Source organism: Chionomys nivalis, chromosome 17 (assembly GCF_950005125.1).
Source record: "Chionomys nivalis chromosome 17, mChiNiv1.1, whole genome shotgun sequence".
Taxonomy (NCBI): domain Eukaryota; kingdom Metazoa; phylum Chordata; class Mammalia; order Rodentia; family Cricetidae; genus Chionomys; species Chionomys nivalis.
This window is the reverse complement of record NC_080102.1, coordinates 53,338,143-53,354,401: the sequence shown is the minus strand read 5'-3', so window position 1 is coordinate 53,354,401 and position 16,259 is coordinate 53,338,143. Positions and strand designations below refer to the sequence as shown.

General features: G+C 45.6%; 1 protein-coding gene across 2 annotated transcripts; it reads left to right on the top strand.

Moving 5' to 3' along the window:
- Window positions 1–239: 239 nt before the first annotated feature.
- Window positions 240–12,906, top strand: Slc38a2 (solute carrier family 38 member 2). Of its 2 annotated transcripts, XM_057791527.1 has the most exons (16): window positions 240–559; window positions 1,109–1,298; window positions 1,648–1,729; window positions 1,873–1,988; window positions 4,436–4,509; window positions 4,621–4,713; window positions 4,834–4,915; window positions 6,451–6,533; window positions 6,907–6,965; window positions 7,052–7,213; window positions 7,593–7,672; window positions 7,775–7,875; window positions 8,344–8,468; window positions 8,735–8,879; window positions 8,964–9,061; window positions 10,062–12,906. In XM_057791527.1, the coding sequence occupies exons 2-16, from the start codon at window positions 1,183–1,185 to the stop codon at window positions 10,158–10,160; spliced, it is 1,515 nt and encodes a 504-aa protein (XP_057647510.1). In that variant the 5' UTR covers window positions 240–559; window positions 1,109–1,182; the 3' UTR covers window positions 10,161–12,906. The 2 variants fall into 2 exon arrangements, with proteins under 2 accessions (XP_057647510.1, XP_057647511.1); XM_057791528.1 differs by lacking the exons at window positions 240–559; window positions 1,873–1,988 and having other exon boundaries at window positions 1,159–1,298.
- Window positions 12,907–16,259: the final 3,353 nt, after the last annotated feature.

The window sequence follows — 16,259 nt, the reverse complement described above, 5'->3', positions numbered from 1 at the left end:
CTGGGATGGGAGGGAAATCTTCTGGGAGCTGGCTCCTGACGGCAGCCGCGGGGGACGGCCACCCACGGGGCTGCGGTGCACGGGCTTGCGGAGCCGCGAGGAAGCGGGGTGCGACCGGCCCCCCCGAATCGGGGTGCGGGGTAGCGGAGCGGGAGGCCACTGGAGGGAAAGGGACGCGGCCTGGAGGCGGAGCCCAGGTGCTGTTGATACACAAAGAGCAGCCGCCAGCCCCGCCCACTGACGCGGCGCCCGCCGCTATAACTCGGCGCTCGCGAGGCAGCTCCACACCGCGCCACGCCGCCGCCCGCGCTGGAGGATCGTGATCGCCGTTCCCCCGCTTTAAAAAAAAAAAATAATAAAGAAATAAAGAAGAAAAGGAAGAAAAAGCTGATCATAATTTAATTAAAGTTAATATCTCCAAAGCCTGTTGGATTGCGGGGATCGTTAGAGAATCTGTCGCTGTTATTTTCGTCCCGTCTTTTTACGATCTTGGTGTGACCGAGACAGCCTGCGGGAGACGTTGCCGTGTGGTGGGCCAGCCCGGAGGGAGAGCGCCGAGGTGAGGCGGGGGAGGGGCGGCGGCGGGAGCGGGGTCTGCGGGTGGGCGGGCAGCCGGCCGCAGCCTCCCGTTAGGGGAAGTGGGGAGCCGCGCGGACGCGGGGTCGCTCTCGTCTGCTGCTAGCCGGGTCTAGTGACCCGAACGTGAAATCAATCCGGACACGGGGGGAAAAGAGGCGAGCGGCGAGGGTTTGACAATCGCCCCTCGGTATTGCATCAGTTCCTCCCGGGGCAGAGGAGGGGCCGGGGACCGGGAACCCATGGCGGCTGGAGGGCTCGGCATGTCGCTTGTAAACATGCTCTGGCCGAGGGGGACACCGGGCTGGGCGCCGAGGTGGCTGGAGGGGGCGCCGCAGCGGGCGCATCTTTGTTCTCGCGGTCCCCTTCGTCGGTACTTTTCCGCCCCTCGCCGCGCCCCCGCCCCTCGCTCGCCTGGTACTTTTCCACTCGCCTGGCGGGGGATGAATCAGCCGCGCTGCGCCGCCCGGCGGCGTCACGTGGTCGGGGGCGGGCGGGCGCTGCAGTCCTGACGCCGCCTCTACCTTCGCAGGCTTGCAGCCTCGAGGGCCAGTGCGCCGCCAAGGACAAAAGGAACCCCGCGCCGGACGCACACTTCCGATCAGCATGAAGAAGACCGAAATGGGAAGGTTCAACATCTCCCCGGATGAGGACAGCAGCAGCTACAGCTCCAACAGTGACTTCAACTACTCCTACCCCACCAAGCAGGCTGCTCTGAAAAGGTGGGAGAAGTGCGCTTTGCAAAAATAATAGATAAATAAGTGCTAGCACACATCGCCTCGGGGTTGGAGGAATGGCTCAGCGGACGTAGGCAACGCTCACTCGAGGCCCTAGGATACTTGCCCCAGGCCCCAGCCTCTTGATCTTTGCCCCGGAGAGTAGCATACTAAATCACCCGGTTGTTAACTGCATGACCAACGGTATCTCAGGAAAGACTTTACTCCTTAGGCATTAACTAAAAGGTGCCGTAGCAGAACCAAAGGGCTGTTTTACTTTATGTACATTAAAACACGATTTTGCGTATCCCTCTGTCGGGTTACAATTACACTTTTTTTAAATTTATTTTTGCAGCCATTACGTAGATGTGGATCCTGAAAACCAGAACTTTTTACTTGAATCCAATTTGGGGAAGAAGAAGTATGAAACTGACTTTGTAAGTTGAAAATACTGTTTCTTATGTGCCTGGCTTTATGGAGTAAAAGAATAGTGTTTTAGATTTCAAATCTAACTTGCCCAAAGCTGGTTTTCTCCTTTTAATTATTGTTATATGTTTGGTTATCGTTTCCCTCTGTGTAGCATCCAGGTACTACTTCCTTTGGAATGTCAGTATTTAATCTGAGCAATGCGATTGTGGGCAGTGGAATCCTTGGGCTTTCTTATGCCATGGCTAATACTGGAATTGCTCTTTTTATGTAAGTATGTGTAAGTAGTGAGCCTGCCATGCAGGGCAGTTAATATGAATAAACATATTTTGGCTCCGGAAAAGAATTTGCAGTTCAAATAGCTGATTTAGAAATCGTTTAAACTTTGACGTGCGAGAAATCCGAAACTCTGTCTTACTACATACTATACAACATCAAGAAAGCAGGTTAGATAGAACATTGGGTAGCGCTTGACACTGACAGGTTGAGGCCAGTGAGAAAGTATTGAGTTTAGAGTAACTCTAATGTCTGATTAAAAACAGAAGCCAAGGTTACAGTAAGCGAAGTGGCTCCAGTTGGGTTTCATAAGTTGACAGTTCCCCCTAAAACCTGTGGCCCTCAAACATAAGGGGAAAAAAAGTTCTGGATAAAGGTGTGGTGATATTTACCTTGCCTAGAACATGCTGGTTTTAGGACGTGTGAGTCATAGTTTTCTGGATGCTAAAATGCAAATTCCATTTTTTTTTTAAAGATGTTTTTCCGGATCTGTCTGATGCCTGAATATTTTAAATACCAGCCTACTAATTGTTTCAAAAGTTAATTAGCTGGTCCTCTGATTTCTAAAATTTCTGGTTAGAGGTTGCAAAATGGTTCTTAACCCATTTGGGGGTAACCGACCCTTGGGGGTTGTGATTGAAGAGTCATGGGCTATAAAAGTACCAGTCAGTGGTAGAGTGCTTGCCTAGCATGCACGGCTCCTGGGTGCGATTCCCAGTGCTCTCAGAAAAGCAGGGAGGAAGAAGTGCTCCTTCCAAGGACAGAAGCATGTACAAGTATGAGTGTATGGTTTTCACTGTCCTAAGTTCCAAACCACCTGTAGATGTGTGGTTGACAGTTTCCGTAGAAGGCCCTCTAACGTCACCAGAACCACACACACTCTACAAATGTCCCTTCCCTTCGTGACAGTTATGTTTTGGTTAGCTGACCGCTACCTTCCACTCAAGTTATTTTCTCAGCTTTATGAAATTCCACACTAACTAATGTTAAGCCTGACATTGGATACTAAAAGCATTAGGGTAAGGATCTTGGAGGCATTTCTTGCTAAAATGAAGCCCCAGGACCTTTAGCTTTAGAACATTCCGAAATCTCAGTTTTTGATGGGGCTCTGAATGGCTGGCATCAGAGTTACATGTTTGAAACCCTTTCTAGCTCTTGCCACGAGAACTGGAAACTTTAAAATGCTACCAATGTGGTTATAGGTAACTGTTTCATAACGGAAAGGAAAACTTACCGTGTAACCCTTGAACTTTTGGAATTCTACTTTAATAGCTTAATTTGTATTTGATTAACCATTTTAATAAATGGCCAAATGATAACAAGATTGTGCGAGTTTTTATTCATCCTTACTTACATTGTAAAGGTAAAGGGCCAGAAGCCACGTGCAAGAAATGACAAGTTGACCTTTTAAGGAGAGTTAATCTTGAGGTTGAAAGTGACCTCAAGGGGCATGAAATCTATTGGAAAGACAATACCTAATTTGTTATAGTTTTTTTTTAAATTGACTTTTTCTGAGAGGTCAAGCAAATAGTGTCACCTCAAGCCCAGGTGTCCTGCCATTCTGACCTTAGGATGGAAGTCACAGCCTGTGTTATGTGCTGCTGACACCTTTCCTCCCTAGGCCCGCAGCTTACATAGTGTACAGTTTGCCCATACAAGGTCAGAATTTATGTGGCTGTCTCATTTGCATATTTGCTTTTTTTTTCTGTTTTAATCAGTGCGTTGTTTGCCTTCATAGAAGGAAAGTGGCACTTGGCTGAGAAACTCGAGAGCAGTGGTGTTAGGAGAGCGGTGGTGTTAGGCCCTTTCCTCCTTCCTTACACTCCCTCCAGGTGGAAGGGTGAAACTGAGCTCACTCGTTCTAGAGTTCTTCGGGGGGGGGGGGCGCATCTTTTTGTGTCTTCCCAGTCACCTAATTTGTTATAGTTTTTTTTTTTAATTGACTTTTTCTGAGAGGTCAAGCAAATAGTGTCACCTCAAGCCCGGGTGTCACTTCTCTGATTGGTTAGTAGGTTTTTTGTTTTTTTTTTTTTAATAGTGTCTTACGAAATGTTAGTTCCACTTCCGCCCGTCTCCTTTCTCACAGTCTGTCTGGTCCATGGGGTCCTCACCCATCTGTTGAATGGCATAAAAGCCTTGTGGACCAAGTTTAATGGCAAGTTTTAAATGAAACTGTTAGGAACACATGGCAGGTATATAGATAATTATGGTCCCAGAACTAGAGTACAAGTTTCTACTCTCTGAGACCTGGTGCTTTGCAGAGTTCCCTGCACTGGGCACAGTGGAGACATTGCTTTATTTAATACAGTGGAGCTCACCTGATAGCTGCAATAGTGTCAGTCAAGGTCAAGAGAGGGAGCACCACCGGTGCTGCTGTAGAAGGGAGGTGGTCAGTGGGTCGCCCTGCTTGTTTGTAACAGTGTGCCTTTTCCTTTTCTCAGAATTCTCTTGACATTTGTGTCAATATTTTCCTTGTACTCTGTTCATCTCCTCTTGAAGACTGCCAATGAAGGAGGTAGGTGGCATTCTGGGTCCACCCCCGCCCGCCCCCAGTAATCTCTGCCTATCCTGATTTGGGATGGGGCAGAGCTTTCAGAGGGCTTCATTTCTCTGTTCTTCCGTGCAGGGTCTTTATTATATGAACAGTTGGGGCATAAGGCGTTTGGACTGGCTGGGAAGCTCGCAGCCTCCGGCTCGATCACAATGCAGAACATTGGAGGTATGTTTTGAAAGGGCACTTTGGGTAGGCTTCGTTGAGTAGCACAAGGTGGTGACACATAACCTCGGTGTCACAGGCCACATTTTGCACTTGTAATGGTTTAATTTTGTTTTCCTCCAGCTATGTCAAGCTACCTCTTCATAGTGAAATATGAGTTACCTTTGGTGATCAAGGCTTTAATGAACGTTGAAGATACAAATGGGTAGGTGCTAAGTAAGGTTATTCCATAGAAACAATCGCAGATACTTTTTTCTTTTTCTTCTTCTTCTTTTTTTTTTTTTTTTGGTCAAAGTTGAATATAAATAAAACAGTTCATCAGCAAGTCTTCCACAAGTATTCCTGTCCATACTTCTGACAGGGAAGTGCCCCTCGCTCCCCAGAGTGATGTGGACTTGTGCAGCGGTTTGCACTCAACTCAGAATAACAAGTACACCAACCTGGCTGCGGCACTTCTCTAGTGTTTGAATTCATCTCTGTTTATATTCCATTTGCTACAGTTGCTGGCTATAAAGTTGTTTAAGACAGAAAGTCGCCCTCCCCCCCCAAAAAAAATACCAGTCATGCTTAAAATAGTTAAATAAAGAAAACCAGAAACTGCCCGGCTGTGCTGTAGAAAGTGAAGTCTCCTAGCAGTTACTCATCCCTGGGAGGAACAGGCCTAATGTTCCTAATGAGCCAGGCTCATCTGCTTCCCAACTCTGCACAGAGAGACGTGTGGCTCCCAGTGTGCACTTCGTGGCTTGGTTCATCAGCTGATCTTTCAGCAGTATTTTTCAGTGGTGGTCTTGTTACTGTCATGAGTGGAGTGGAGCCCCTGAGGAGCTAGGACTTAAATATAGTACTTTTTAAGAAGGAATGGCGCCCGGCGGTGGTGGCACATGCCTTTAACCCCAGAACTCGGGAGTCAGAGGCAGGAGGATCTCCATGAGTTTGAGGCCAGCCTGGTCTACAAGAGCTAGTGCCAGGATGGGCTCCAAAGCTACAGAGAAACCCTGTCTCGAAAAACTAAAATAAATAAATAAAAATATTAAAAAAAAAAAAAAGGAATGGCTTTACCTTGAGACAGGGTCTCCCTGTTTAATTCTAGCTGGCCTGGACCTCAAATAGTCCACCTGCCTCTGCCTCTGGGACAGAACATGCAAGTGCATGCCACTACCATGCCTGCACGCCACTACCATGCCCAGAGAGAATAGGCCTTGGTTACTAGAACTTAGGGAACATTTACTTTCAGAAATGGCCTTTTGACTATAGTTTATTCTGGCATTAAGGTGTGTTTAGGTGTTACTATGATAATCTGAAATAAATTCTGATCGAGTGGGGGTTTGGTTCAGACTAGTTTGGGGGAGGAGAGTGGTTGCCTGTGAATTTTAATCTAAGTGGAAATTTCCTTAGTGAAATGCTTAATGACTGTACTTGCTGACAAACATCTGAAGAATCTTGCCGTAGTTCCTTCTCTCCTTGGCTAGAAATTACAGGCGAGAACTGTGATGTCGGTGTACGTTTCTCAGAGATAAGCTTGCCAGCTGCACAGAGCAGCCTTGTTCCCTATGCTAGTATCAAGCTTTAAGAAGTGTTTTATGTTGTGAATCAGCTGGCAGTCTTCCCAGAGCAGAGAATGGCGCAGCAGCTCCTGCCTTTCACCCCCACCTCTAACCTGACTGCGTGCTCAGTTAAACTGCCCTTTCATGCGTGTTGTTAGGCGTGTCGTTGATTTTTGCCCTTTCTCTTCTCTCCTAGATTGTGGTATCTGAATGGTGACTACCTGGTCCTGTTGGTGTCCTTGGTGCTTATCCTCCCATTGTCGCTGCTGAGAAATCTAGGTGAGCGAGACACTTTGCTGCTTTATTTTTTATTTTGTTTCAAGGCCGGGTTTCTCTGTAGCTTTGGAGCCTATCCTGAAACTTGCTCTGTAGACCAGGCTGGCCTTCTTAGTGCTGGGATTGAAAAGGTGTGCACCGCCACAGCTGGCCTGGCGAGCCAAGCATTTCCTAACGGGTGTTCCTACTTAGCGGTGCACTGAAGGCTAGAAGGCTCCCAGCACCTGGTGTTGGGAATGGCAGTGTGACACACTTACAGCTTAGCATTGGAGCCCCCAACTGGTCATAGAACGCCATTGCTAGCCCTAGTGTCTTACAGTCTGTGTTCTCCATCCCTGCTGGATTAACCCGGAACCCTTCTCTCCCACCTCTCCAGGGTACTTGGGGTACACCAGTGGCCTCTCCTTGCTGTGTATGATGTTCTTTCTGATTGTGGTGAGTAACAGTTTCTCCTTTTGGAAAATACCCTTTTAAAGCTCTGTCGAGTTACTCTGCTTAACAAATGCCAAAATACGTTTTAGGTGATTTGCAAGAAGTTTCAGATCCCTTGCCCTGTAGAACCCTTGATGATCAATGAAACTGTGAACGCCACATCAGCACTGGCCCTCCTGGCGTCTAACATGACGTCCAACGCCACCGCCTCCGACTGTTGCACGCCGCGTTACTTTATCTTCAACTCACAGGTAACTAGTTGCCGTCCTGCTTTCTAGAAAGAACTTTTTGGGGAGGGACAGGAGAAGAAGAAATCGTCCATTAGGAATTTTAAAACATCTCTTGAGATAAATTGAGGCTGGATGATCAATGCTTTTTGGCGGCGGGGGGGGGGTACTAGACAGAAGTCTCAGGTTCTCCTGTGACTAGGAATACAAGCGAACTAGGCGCACGGCCTCAAAGTGGTGCATCTCAGGTCGTCTTGGTCATACTTGGGAAACACAGTTGGAGAATGGGGGTTAATGACGCAGCAGTGAGGCTTTCCAGGCTTTGGTGTAAATCCCTGAAGCACAGCTAGGGACTGCCAAGGTTATGCCACGGTGTGTAAATACAGCGGTGTGTCTCTTTCAGACCGTGTACGCCGTGCCAATCCTGACGTTCTCCTTTGTCTGCCATCCTGCTGTTCTTCCCATCTATGAAGAGCTGAAAGGGTAGGGACTTGATCCTTTCTGACTTTGATTGGCAGCCCTGACAGTAGCTTGTAACTTGCTGGTTTCGCTGACCATCGCATGCGCTCTATTGTGCTTGTGCAGGCGCAGCCGCAGGAGGATGATGAACGTGTCCAAGATTTCTTTCTTCGCCATGTTTCTGATGTACCTGCTTGCTGCTCTCTTTGGATACCTGACATTTTACGGTAAGTGATACCTAATCTCAGGAAGAGAAAGACTCGTTTGTTGGAACCGACATCGTGTGTGTATCTTAGCTGTAAGAAGGCCCCTTCTGATCCAGATTCAGAAGCAGATGTGAGCCATTTGCTGATGTTTCTGTGACGTCCTTGCCTCTGTTGCGCTCCCACTGCCTCTACTCCCACCGTTAGCTGTAACTAACACAACACACACGTGCGTGCTCACACACTAAGCCAGAGTTGGATTAGGTGCTTAGCCCCTGTTCTTACTGGAGGTCATGTGGCGAAATCTCAGTATTCAGAAAAAATTTCCTCCAATGTTACTTTAATTGCATTAATCATAATTCCAGATTAATCTCATTAGCCTTAGTTTGTAGTCATTGTAAGAGTGCAGATTTCACTGTGAGTCCGCTCTCCTTTCCTCCTTGATCCCTAGAGAAAGCCACACTGAAAGCTTTTTCTGCTGTGTCTCCACAGGACAAGTCGAGTCGGAATTGCTGCACACCTACTCCTCAGTCGTGGGGACTGACATTCTCCTACTGATTGTCCGTTTGGCTGTGTTGATGGCTGTCACCCTCACGGTGCCAGTGGTTATTTTCCCGGTAGGTAGCCACCTGCTCCTGCACAGCTATGATGAGCCTGGGTGTAGAGATTTAAGGAGGGAGAACTGCAGCAGGGCCACACTGGGGGAGGTTTGCAGGGATGAGTAGTCGGGGTGCGGGCTCCAGATCATCGCGGGGCAGCAAACAGGAGGGAGGGGCATCAGTTCTAGAAAAACTGCCGTTGATACGTTGTAAATTGCTTGTGAATTCTTTGCACTAATTAAAGTAGGATTGCTAAAACAATAAGCGATACCTTTTTTTTTCAGATCCGGAGTTCCATCACTCACTTACTGTGTGCTGCAAAGGAGTTCAGTTGGTGGCGTCACAGTGTCATCACCGTGGCTATCTTGTCCTTTACCAACTTGCTTGTCATCTTTGTCCCCACCATTAGGGACATCTTTGGTTTCATTGGTAAGTTCTGATTTACATGCCTAAGGATACTGAGCCTTCAAACTAGACTCATTGAGTTCTCAAAGGATAAACGTCCTTTTACAGGTGCGTCGGCAGCTGCCATGCTGATTTTTATTCTCCCATCTGCCTTCTATATCAAGTTAGTGAAGAAAGAATCTATGAGATCTGTGCAAAAGATTGGGGTGAGTGAGCAGTGACGGTAAAATCAGTAGTTATTTTCAGTCTCTCCTGAAGTTTTAGCAATGAAATACTTAACAAAGGTTGCTGTGCACTAGAAACATAATTGCAGAAAGGTGCTAGGAGCAGTGTAAAGATACTGACACACTCCTGCCCTGTGATGGGTGCCAGTGTGCACAGCAAGGAAGGTGAGGGTGTTATCTAAATGAGACCTTCCTTGAGTAGGAGTCTGGGGGCTTCTGAATGTGTTCACGGCTGTATTCATCCTTAGGTTTGCTAGCATCTTGTTTCAAAGGGCAAACTATACCAAGCACAAACCATGCTCTTTGGAATCAGAATCCTAGCAGGGGAACGTAGGAATAAAAAATTGTCAGCCCTGTGTGGGGGTATTGGGAATAATACAGCCCTACTATCTGACCACTAATTATTGTCTGACCACTAATTGTGGTCTAAGAATGAGGTTAGGAGTAAATGGGGGTGAACTTTTCTTGGGGAGACAAACTAATAAGCACAGACACCGGCAAACCAAGGTCTAACGTGGGAAGGTCTACACTCTGTGAAGATGTATTGCTGTGATTGGGGTGATGAAAAAGCTGAACAGCCAATAACCAAGAAGTATAGGCGGGATATCCAGGGAGAGAAAGGAAGAGGAGAGGAAATGGGAAGCGTAAAGTGTGAGAGTGGTAATGTCACGGGATAGAAGGTGGATTAATATAAATGGGCTACTTTAAGTTACCGGAGCTGTTAGGAGCAAGTCTAAGCTGGGAGTCAAACTTTTATAAGTCTCTGTCATTACCGTCCAACTCCTCCAATCTGTACGTTTATTAATTATAGGGACATGGGTGAGAAATTACAGGTTCATGAATAGCTGTGCCAACATAAAGAAGCCTTCTGTGCTCTAAGTAATATTTGATCCCTTAACAGTTTGTATTTAGTCAGGTAGAGAGTATTGTAACAGATGTGATTCTAGCATCCGCCCTGATGAGTTTTCTCTGCTTCCCGCAGGCCCTGTTGTTCTTCATCAGTGGCATAGTGGTGATGACCGGAAGTATGGCCTTGATTGTTCTGGATTGGGTACACAATGCCTCTACAGGTGGCCACTAATGGCACCACTCAAACTCAACGGTCCATCTGCCACCAGTGTTGAGTCAACACTCAACTTGCTCAGAAATTTCACCTGATGCTTTCGGTTCACTTCCTTTTGAAGTGCAGATTCCTCGCTGGTTCTTCTGGATGCAGAATAAGTGGAACTTTTTTTATTTTGTTTTTATTTCGGTTTTTTATTTTTTTATTTTTTTTAAGAAACTTATCTGTGTGTTAAGGAATGGATATTAACAGCAAAACCACGAGTCTTGGGTTAAGGGAAGTGACTATTTATTCCATTCCAGAGAATGGACGAACTTTTAACTTTTTATCAAGCCACATGCTTGGCTGTGTCATTGTTTAACTTGGATATTTTATGATTTTACTTGAATGTGCCTAATGGAACCATTCGATGTGAAAAACACTTAATTTACAGCAAAGTATTGAAATAAGCATTGAGAAAAACACTTATTTTTTGTACCAAAAAATACTTTAAAAGACCTCAGAAGCACTATTTTACTTTGAAGAAGTTGCATTTTTTGAACTTTATCCAGAACCAGTTGTCAATAAACTCCGTAACACAATTTCACTTGATATTTAAAAACAAATATTAGTATTATGAAATTATTTGCCTTTTTTGTAGGCATTATAAGCCAAATACTTTTTTACCCAAAATCATTTTCGGGGAAAATGTTAAGAAAAATTGTATCATGAATTAGCATAGTTTGTTTTGTTTGTTCAAATTTCACTTTAAGGGTAATTGGTAGCTGCTGCACCAAATCAGGTGAACACTGTTCATCAGTTTCTTTGCTTCCAGATAATTGGCTCATTAAATCTAAAATGTTTATGTCTTCAGCCGAGTAGGCTGAAAAGCAGTGCAGATATTTCTGTTGGGAATGAAATAACTGATTTTGAGGTACCAAACAGTTAGTGCAATTGGGTAAGACAGGGTTTATTCAGTTGCGTCCGTCTCCAGAGTTGTATTGTCAGCTCTCTGAGTCGAGCTTTTGGGCCTGCCCTTTAAAACATTGTTTCCAGAGGTGAAAGTGGTGTCTGATGGCAGTAGGCCAGAACTTTCCAGCAGGAAGTACAACTTGCAAATGCTCATCTGCTGGAAGCACAATTTACTTGACAACACGTGGCTCTTGTGTTACTGTGTCCGCAGCAGAGGTCTGACCCCCAGGCTGCACCGAGGCCTGCGTGCGTGAGTTCAGAAAGACCACTGGGTTTCCCAAGCAGTAAGCTTTTTCCAAACTCGCACTGGGTTGTCATCTCATTCTTGTAACAATGCAGAATTATTTGTTTACATCGAACAAATGATTAGCTAGGGGAAACAGTACAGCCTGGTTGTACTTAGTTCCTGGTCCAGCTGCATGCTTCCCTTCCATTTCAATTCCAGTTCAAAGTGAAAACATTGCTTTGAAGCTCGGCTTTAAGAGAACATTTATTGTATGTTAACGGTGTATGTTGAATATATTAAATAATGTGGTACTTTGCTCATCAAGCATAATGTCTCAGATCTGATAGACATAATTCCATTAAGTGTTGAGGGAAGCAAGTGGAATCATCAGTTGGCCATCTGGCTCTTGAGGTTATCTCTTGAACAAAATATTTTTAGTTTGAGGCAAGGGCCAGAAATGTGGCACACATGGTTCTTGTTACACAGCCTTGTATATGTGGCTAAATTCATAGGCAAGATTTGTCTGCTATTAAAGACCTTCGCAGACCGGAAGATATCTGATAGTGCTGCGTTTAAGACCAATGGTCCATTGTGTCCCGAAGATAAAATCCGGGGACCATCCAGAAGCAGAGGCAGTGAGAAAACACTCTACCGTGCTGCTTTCATGGCATCCAAATCCAGAACCTCACCTGGAGTTCCAAGAATTCGCAATTCTGCTTGAAGTCCTGGAAAGAGTTGCTGATAAGACCTGCCTGGGATGTTGAGAAAACAAACATCCAAGAGAAGGTGTCATGGCAACCAGAAAGACATGGAGGAGAAAATCCTGTTCACAGTCAATCAGCGTGAACTTTCCAAATCTTTTTTGTGAATTAAGGTTCAAAATGAATTTTTAAGCCAAATTCCAACGCTTGAGGCTATGTTATCTATCTGCCTTGAGACTCCTAAACTGAATCCCCGTTCATGAGCAGTCTTCAGTATTAAAACCACTGTCCTGTCACCTCATGTTGCATTGTCTTCCATGGACATTTCAGTTATGACTGTACTGTTATTTATAGAGCAGCATTAATCCATTAAAGCTAACCTATTTTTCAATATTTATGATAAACTGTAAATACAATGTCCATATGTATTTGTAAATAGATTGTATATACTGCTGGAACTGGGTTTTGCGTTCAAATGTATATATATTCCCCTAAGTTTCTGAACTGCATTTTGATGAACTTACATTATATATAAGTCCCCAAAGTACTTGTACAGAGAATTCAATATCAGAAATTGACATTGTATATAAATACGGAAATTGAAAATACTTGTTTAAATTGTATTTGCAATAAACCGGACTTCAATTTGAGTTCAAATCTTACATTTTAAATGAGGTCTAAATTTCCAAAATGCAGTCGCTATCTGCTAACATGTCACGTGGTCACAATGGAAACCACGAGAGCCTCGGTTGTATATATAGTGTAAATGTCCCCACTGTACTGTAGAGGCCAACATGCCCTGGCTTGTTGGCAAGGAGTGCTACACCGGTTTCAATGAAACAATGGATGTTTTGTTTTAACTAAACTAAAATAAATACATGCTTAATCCTAAGCAACGTCCTTTTCTTTTGGGTAGTGGGATGAGATGTGTATCAGGAGCCTTGTAAGACTGCCAGGCACTCATGACACTCAACAACGTGATTCCAGTTGTGGAAGGCAGCCTTGTTTTCACAAAGCTCCCCGAGTTCACAGACTTATGTTGGAGTTGGAGATGCAGGCTTATCTCTGCCAGAGATCACCGCCCTTTTTTTTAGTGTGCGAAGCCCACAGCAGGGCTATTTGCCTTTAGGAGGCTAGCCTGGAACACTCTTAAGGAGTGGGTCTGCAAGGAAATTAGGTTTTGTTTTGACGGGTGTGGGTGTGTGATACAATGGCATGACTTCCTTAGGAACTGGAAAGATAACTGAATAACTCGGCTATGGCCTGAGCCTTCAAGGCTTAGGGCAGATAAAAAGGAAATAGCTGGAGAAGGCTTTATTGACAAACCCTGAGAAATTAACGTCCAAGTTTGAAGTGTGGTTACCAGATCTGGCAAGTTGGTTTTTCTAAACAGTTTTTCTATCCTTTTGGAGCCTGTCCTGAAGGCTCTGTGGACCAGGTTAGCCTAACAAAGATCTGCCTATCTGCCTCCTAAGTGCTGGGATTAAAGACACTACCTCCACCTGACGCTCTTAAATTTAACTGGCATCCAAATGTTGGACAGCTACTGTGTGCAGTTAACATGGGAATGATAATGGTTCTATCAACACTGGTTCTGAGACAGCATCGTGTTACACTACATTCCAAATGCCAATTTATTTAAAATTGGGAATGCGTGTGGGTAGGTTCACTCAGTATGAAATGGCTCTCTAACCAGTGAGCCAGACATTTCCTAGAGGTTCCACAAAGTCTCTGGAACATTGAAGAAATACTTATTCCTCAGCCCGGTCTACAAGAGCTAGTTCCAGGGCGAGCAACAAAGCGACACAGAGAAGCCCTGTCTTGAAAAAGCAAAACGAAGCCGGGCGGTGGTGGCGCACGCCTTTAATCCCAGCACTTGGGAGGCAGAGGCAGGCGGATCTCTGTGAGTTTGAGGCCAGCCTGGTCTACAAGAGCTAGTTCCAGGACAGGCTTCAAAACCACAGAGAAACCCTGTCCAAAAAACCAAAAAAAAAAAAAAAAAAAAAAACCCAAAACAAAAAGAAATCCTTATTCCAAAGACCTAAGGCTGTGTGTCTGGAGTGGGACACCGTCCCACCTGGAAAGGTGACATGCCTGCATTTCTGGAAGGAGTGTGAAGGAAAGCTGCGGTTTAGCTTTAGCAGAAAGTGGCTGGTAGGATGGCTGGCTGGGGTGTTTGAGCGGATTATTAGACAAATACTCAGTGGGTGGTCTTGCAAATATCAAACAGACTGTTCTAGAAACCAATGACAGTTGTGTTACAGTCCCTACAGACCCCTGCAGTCTCAGCCCCTAACTACCTCAGTTCCTCCAGATAAACAAGTTGGCCAGTCCAAAGTCAACCTGTACCTCATCTCTTCAAATCCAGGTGATGGAGACAGGAGACGGCTGTTTGGGCCGGCTGTGTGTGTGTGTGTGTGTGTGTGTGTGTGTGTGTGTGTGTGTGTGTGTGATGGGGAAAGTCTCGGATCTGTGACACTCCCGTTCCACTGTTGGCACTCTTAGTATCTATGAAACCCTTTCAGTCCCTACCCGTGTGGGCGGGTGGCTCCAAGAAGAAAAACATCACCTTGTAAACGCCTTTAATCCCAGAATGCCTTTAATACACGCACGTGGGAGGCAGAGGCAGGCAGATCTCTGTGAGTTCAAGGTCAGCCTGGTTTACAAGAGCTAGTTCCAGGACAGGCTCCAAAGCTACAGAGAAACCCTGTCTTGGAAAAAAAAAATCAATCAATAAATAAAACAATCCCATAATAGAACCCATGAAGAACACAATAAACTGTTCTTTGGGTTTCTCCCCCACAAGACACCAGCTTACTTTTGGACTGATCCAACTCATCACCCCTGTTCCTAGCTACCTCATCACTCCCCCCCTTCCTGTAAACGTCACACCTTTCTGTTGCTGAGTTGACCTGCAGTTCAGCCCAGTACCCCACATGACTGTCAAATGAACCCCTTATTCAGTATTATAGTTGAAGTGAGGCTTACTTTTTTTTTTGTTTTTGGTTTTTTTTGTTTGTTTGTTTGTTTTTTAATTTTTTTTATTAATTAATTTATTTAATTATTAAAGATTTCTGCCTCTTCCCTGCCACCACCTCCCATTCCCTCCCCCTCCCCCAATCAAGTCTTCCTCCCTCCTCAGCCCAAAGAGCAAGCAGGTTTCTCTGCCCTGTGGGAGGTCCAAGGACCACCCACCTCCATCCAGGTCTTTTGGTTTTTTGAGACAGGGTTTCTCTGTGGTTTTGGAGCCTGTCCTGGAACTAGCTCTGTAGACCAGGCTGGTCTCGAACTCACAGAGATCCACCTGCCTCTGCCTCCCGAGTGCTGGGATTAAAGGCGTGCGCCACCATCGCCCGGCATGGCTCACGTTTTTTAAATAAGAATTCAGTAAGTGCTCGCAGATAAATCCAGCCCATGCTGTTAAAATCAAAGTGATTTAAATATATGCACACAGAAATATAATATTACAGCCGGGTCCTTGTCTAACCCATGATCCACCTCCAGGTGGCAGAAGCCATCTTCGACCTCCACCACTTAAGTGGTTTGTTCAAGTTCCTGTCAGCTTTGACTGCCCCTCATCTACTGTGAAAAGAGTCTGCTCGGTGACTTGGTGGTTCCTAGGAATTTGCCATCGGAAGGTTCTTTATGTTAGCGTTGAGACCATCGCCCTGGACTAACAGACCTGCCGTAGTGGTTAGTCAGGCTGTTTTGCACAAACAACAAGTTTAACAATGTGCCCTTGGTTTCATTGTTGGCAGTCTTGATTTTCGCTAAGTGGCACAGCAGTGTGTTCCTCTGTAAGCAGCCCCTCTCCCAGGGAAGCCTTGAGATTCCCTTGGGTGGTGTCCCATAGTCAGGGGAAAAAGAAGAAGAGCTCCCCTGTGTGGTCTCAGATAAGAAATGTCTCCGAAGGCCGCGCTGGCCTCCTAGAATCCTCTGTCAAGAGTCTTCTGCGCACTTTGCTTTAGTAAACCGTTGTGGTCAGATGCTTTTGTTTCTTAGAAATCTAACTGTATCAGCAAGTGACACAAATATGTTCTGATTCCCCCCCACCCCCCCCCACCCCCGCTCATGTTGTCTCTAGGAAGAAGCGATTTTGGAGACCCAGAACCTCAAACAGTTAGCTCGGAAAGGAAAGGACAATTTCGCATAGCATGCTCTTCCACATAGTTGGGGACTTCAGCGAGTCCCACTGGGCATCTTTCCCTCCCAAGTTCCTTGGGCTGGGCTGTGAACTGG

Coding starts and splice junctions, on each gene's coding strand:
- Slc38a2 (XM_057791527.1), top strand. CDS start 1,183: ATGAAGAAGACCGAAATGGGAAGGTTCAACATCTCCCCGGATGAGGAC. Junction 6,966..7,051: donor TGATGTTCTTTCTGATTGTG/GTGAGTAACAGT, acceptor AATACGTTTTAG/GTGATTTGCAAGAAGTTTCA. Junction 7,673..7,774: donor ATCTATGAAGAGCTGAAAGG/GTAGGGACTTGA, acceptor GTGCTTGTGCAG/GCGCAGCCGCAGGAGGATGA.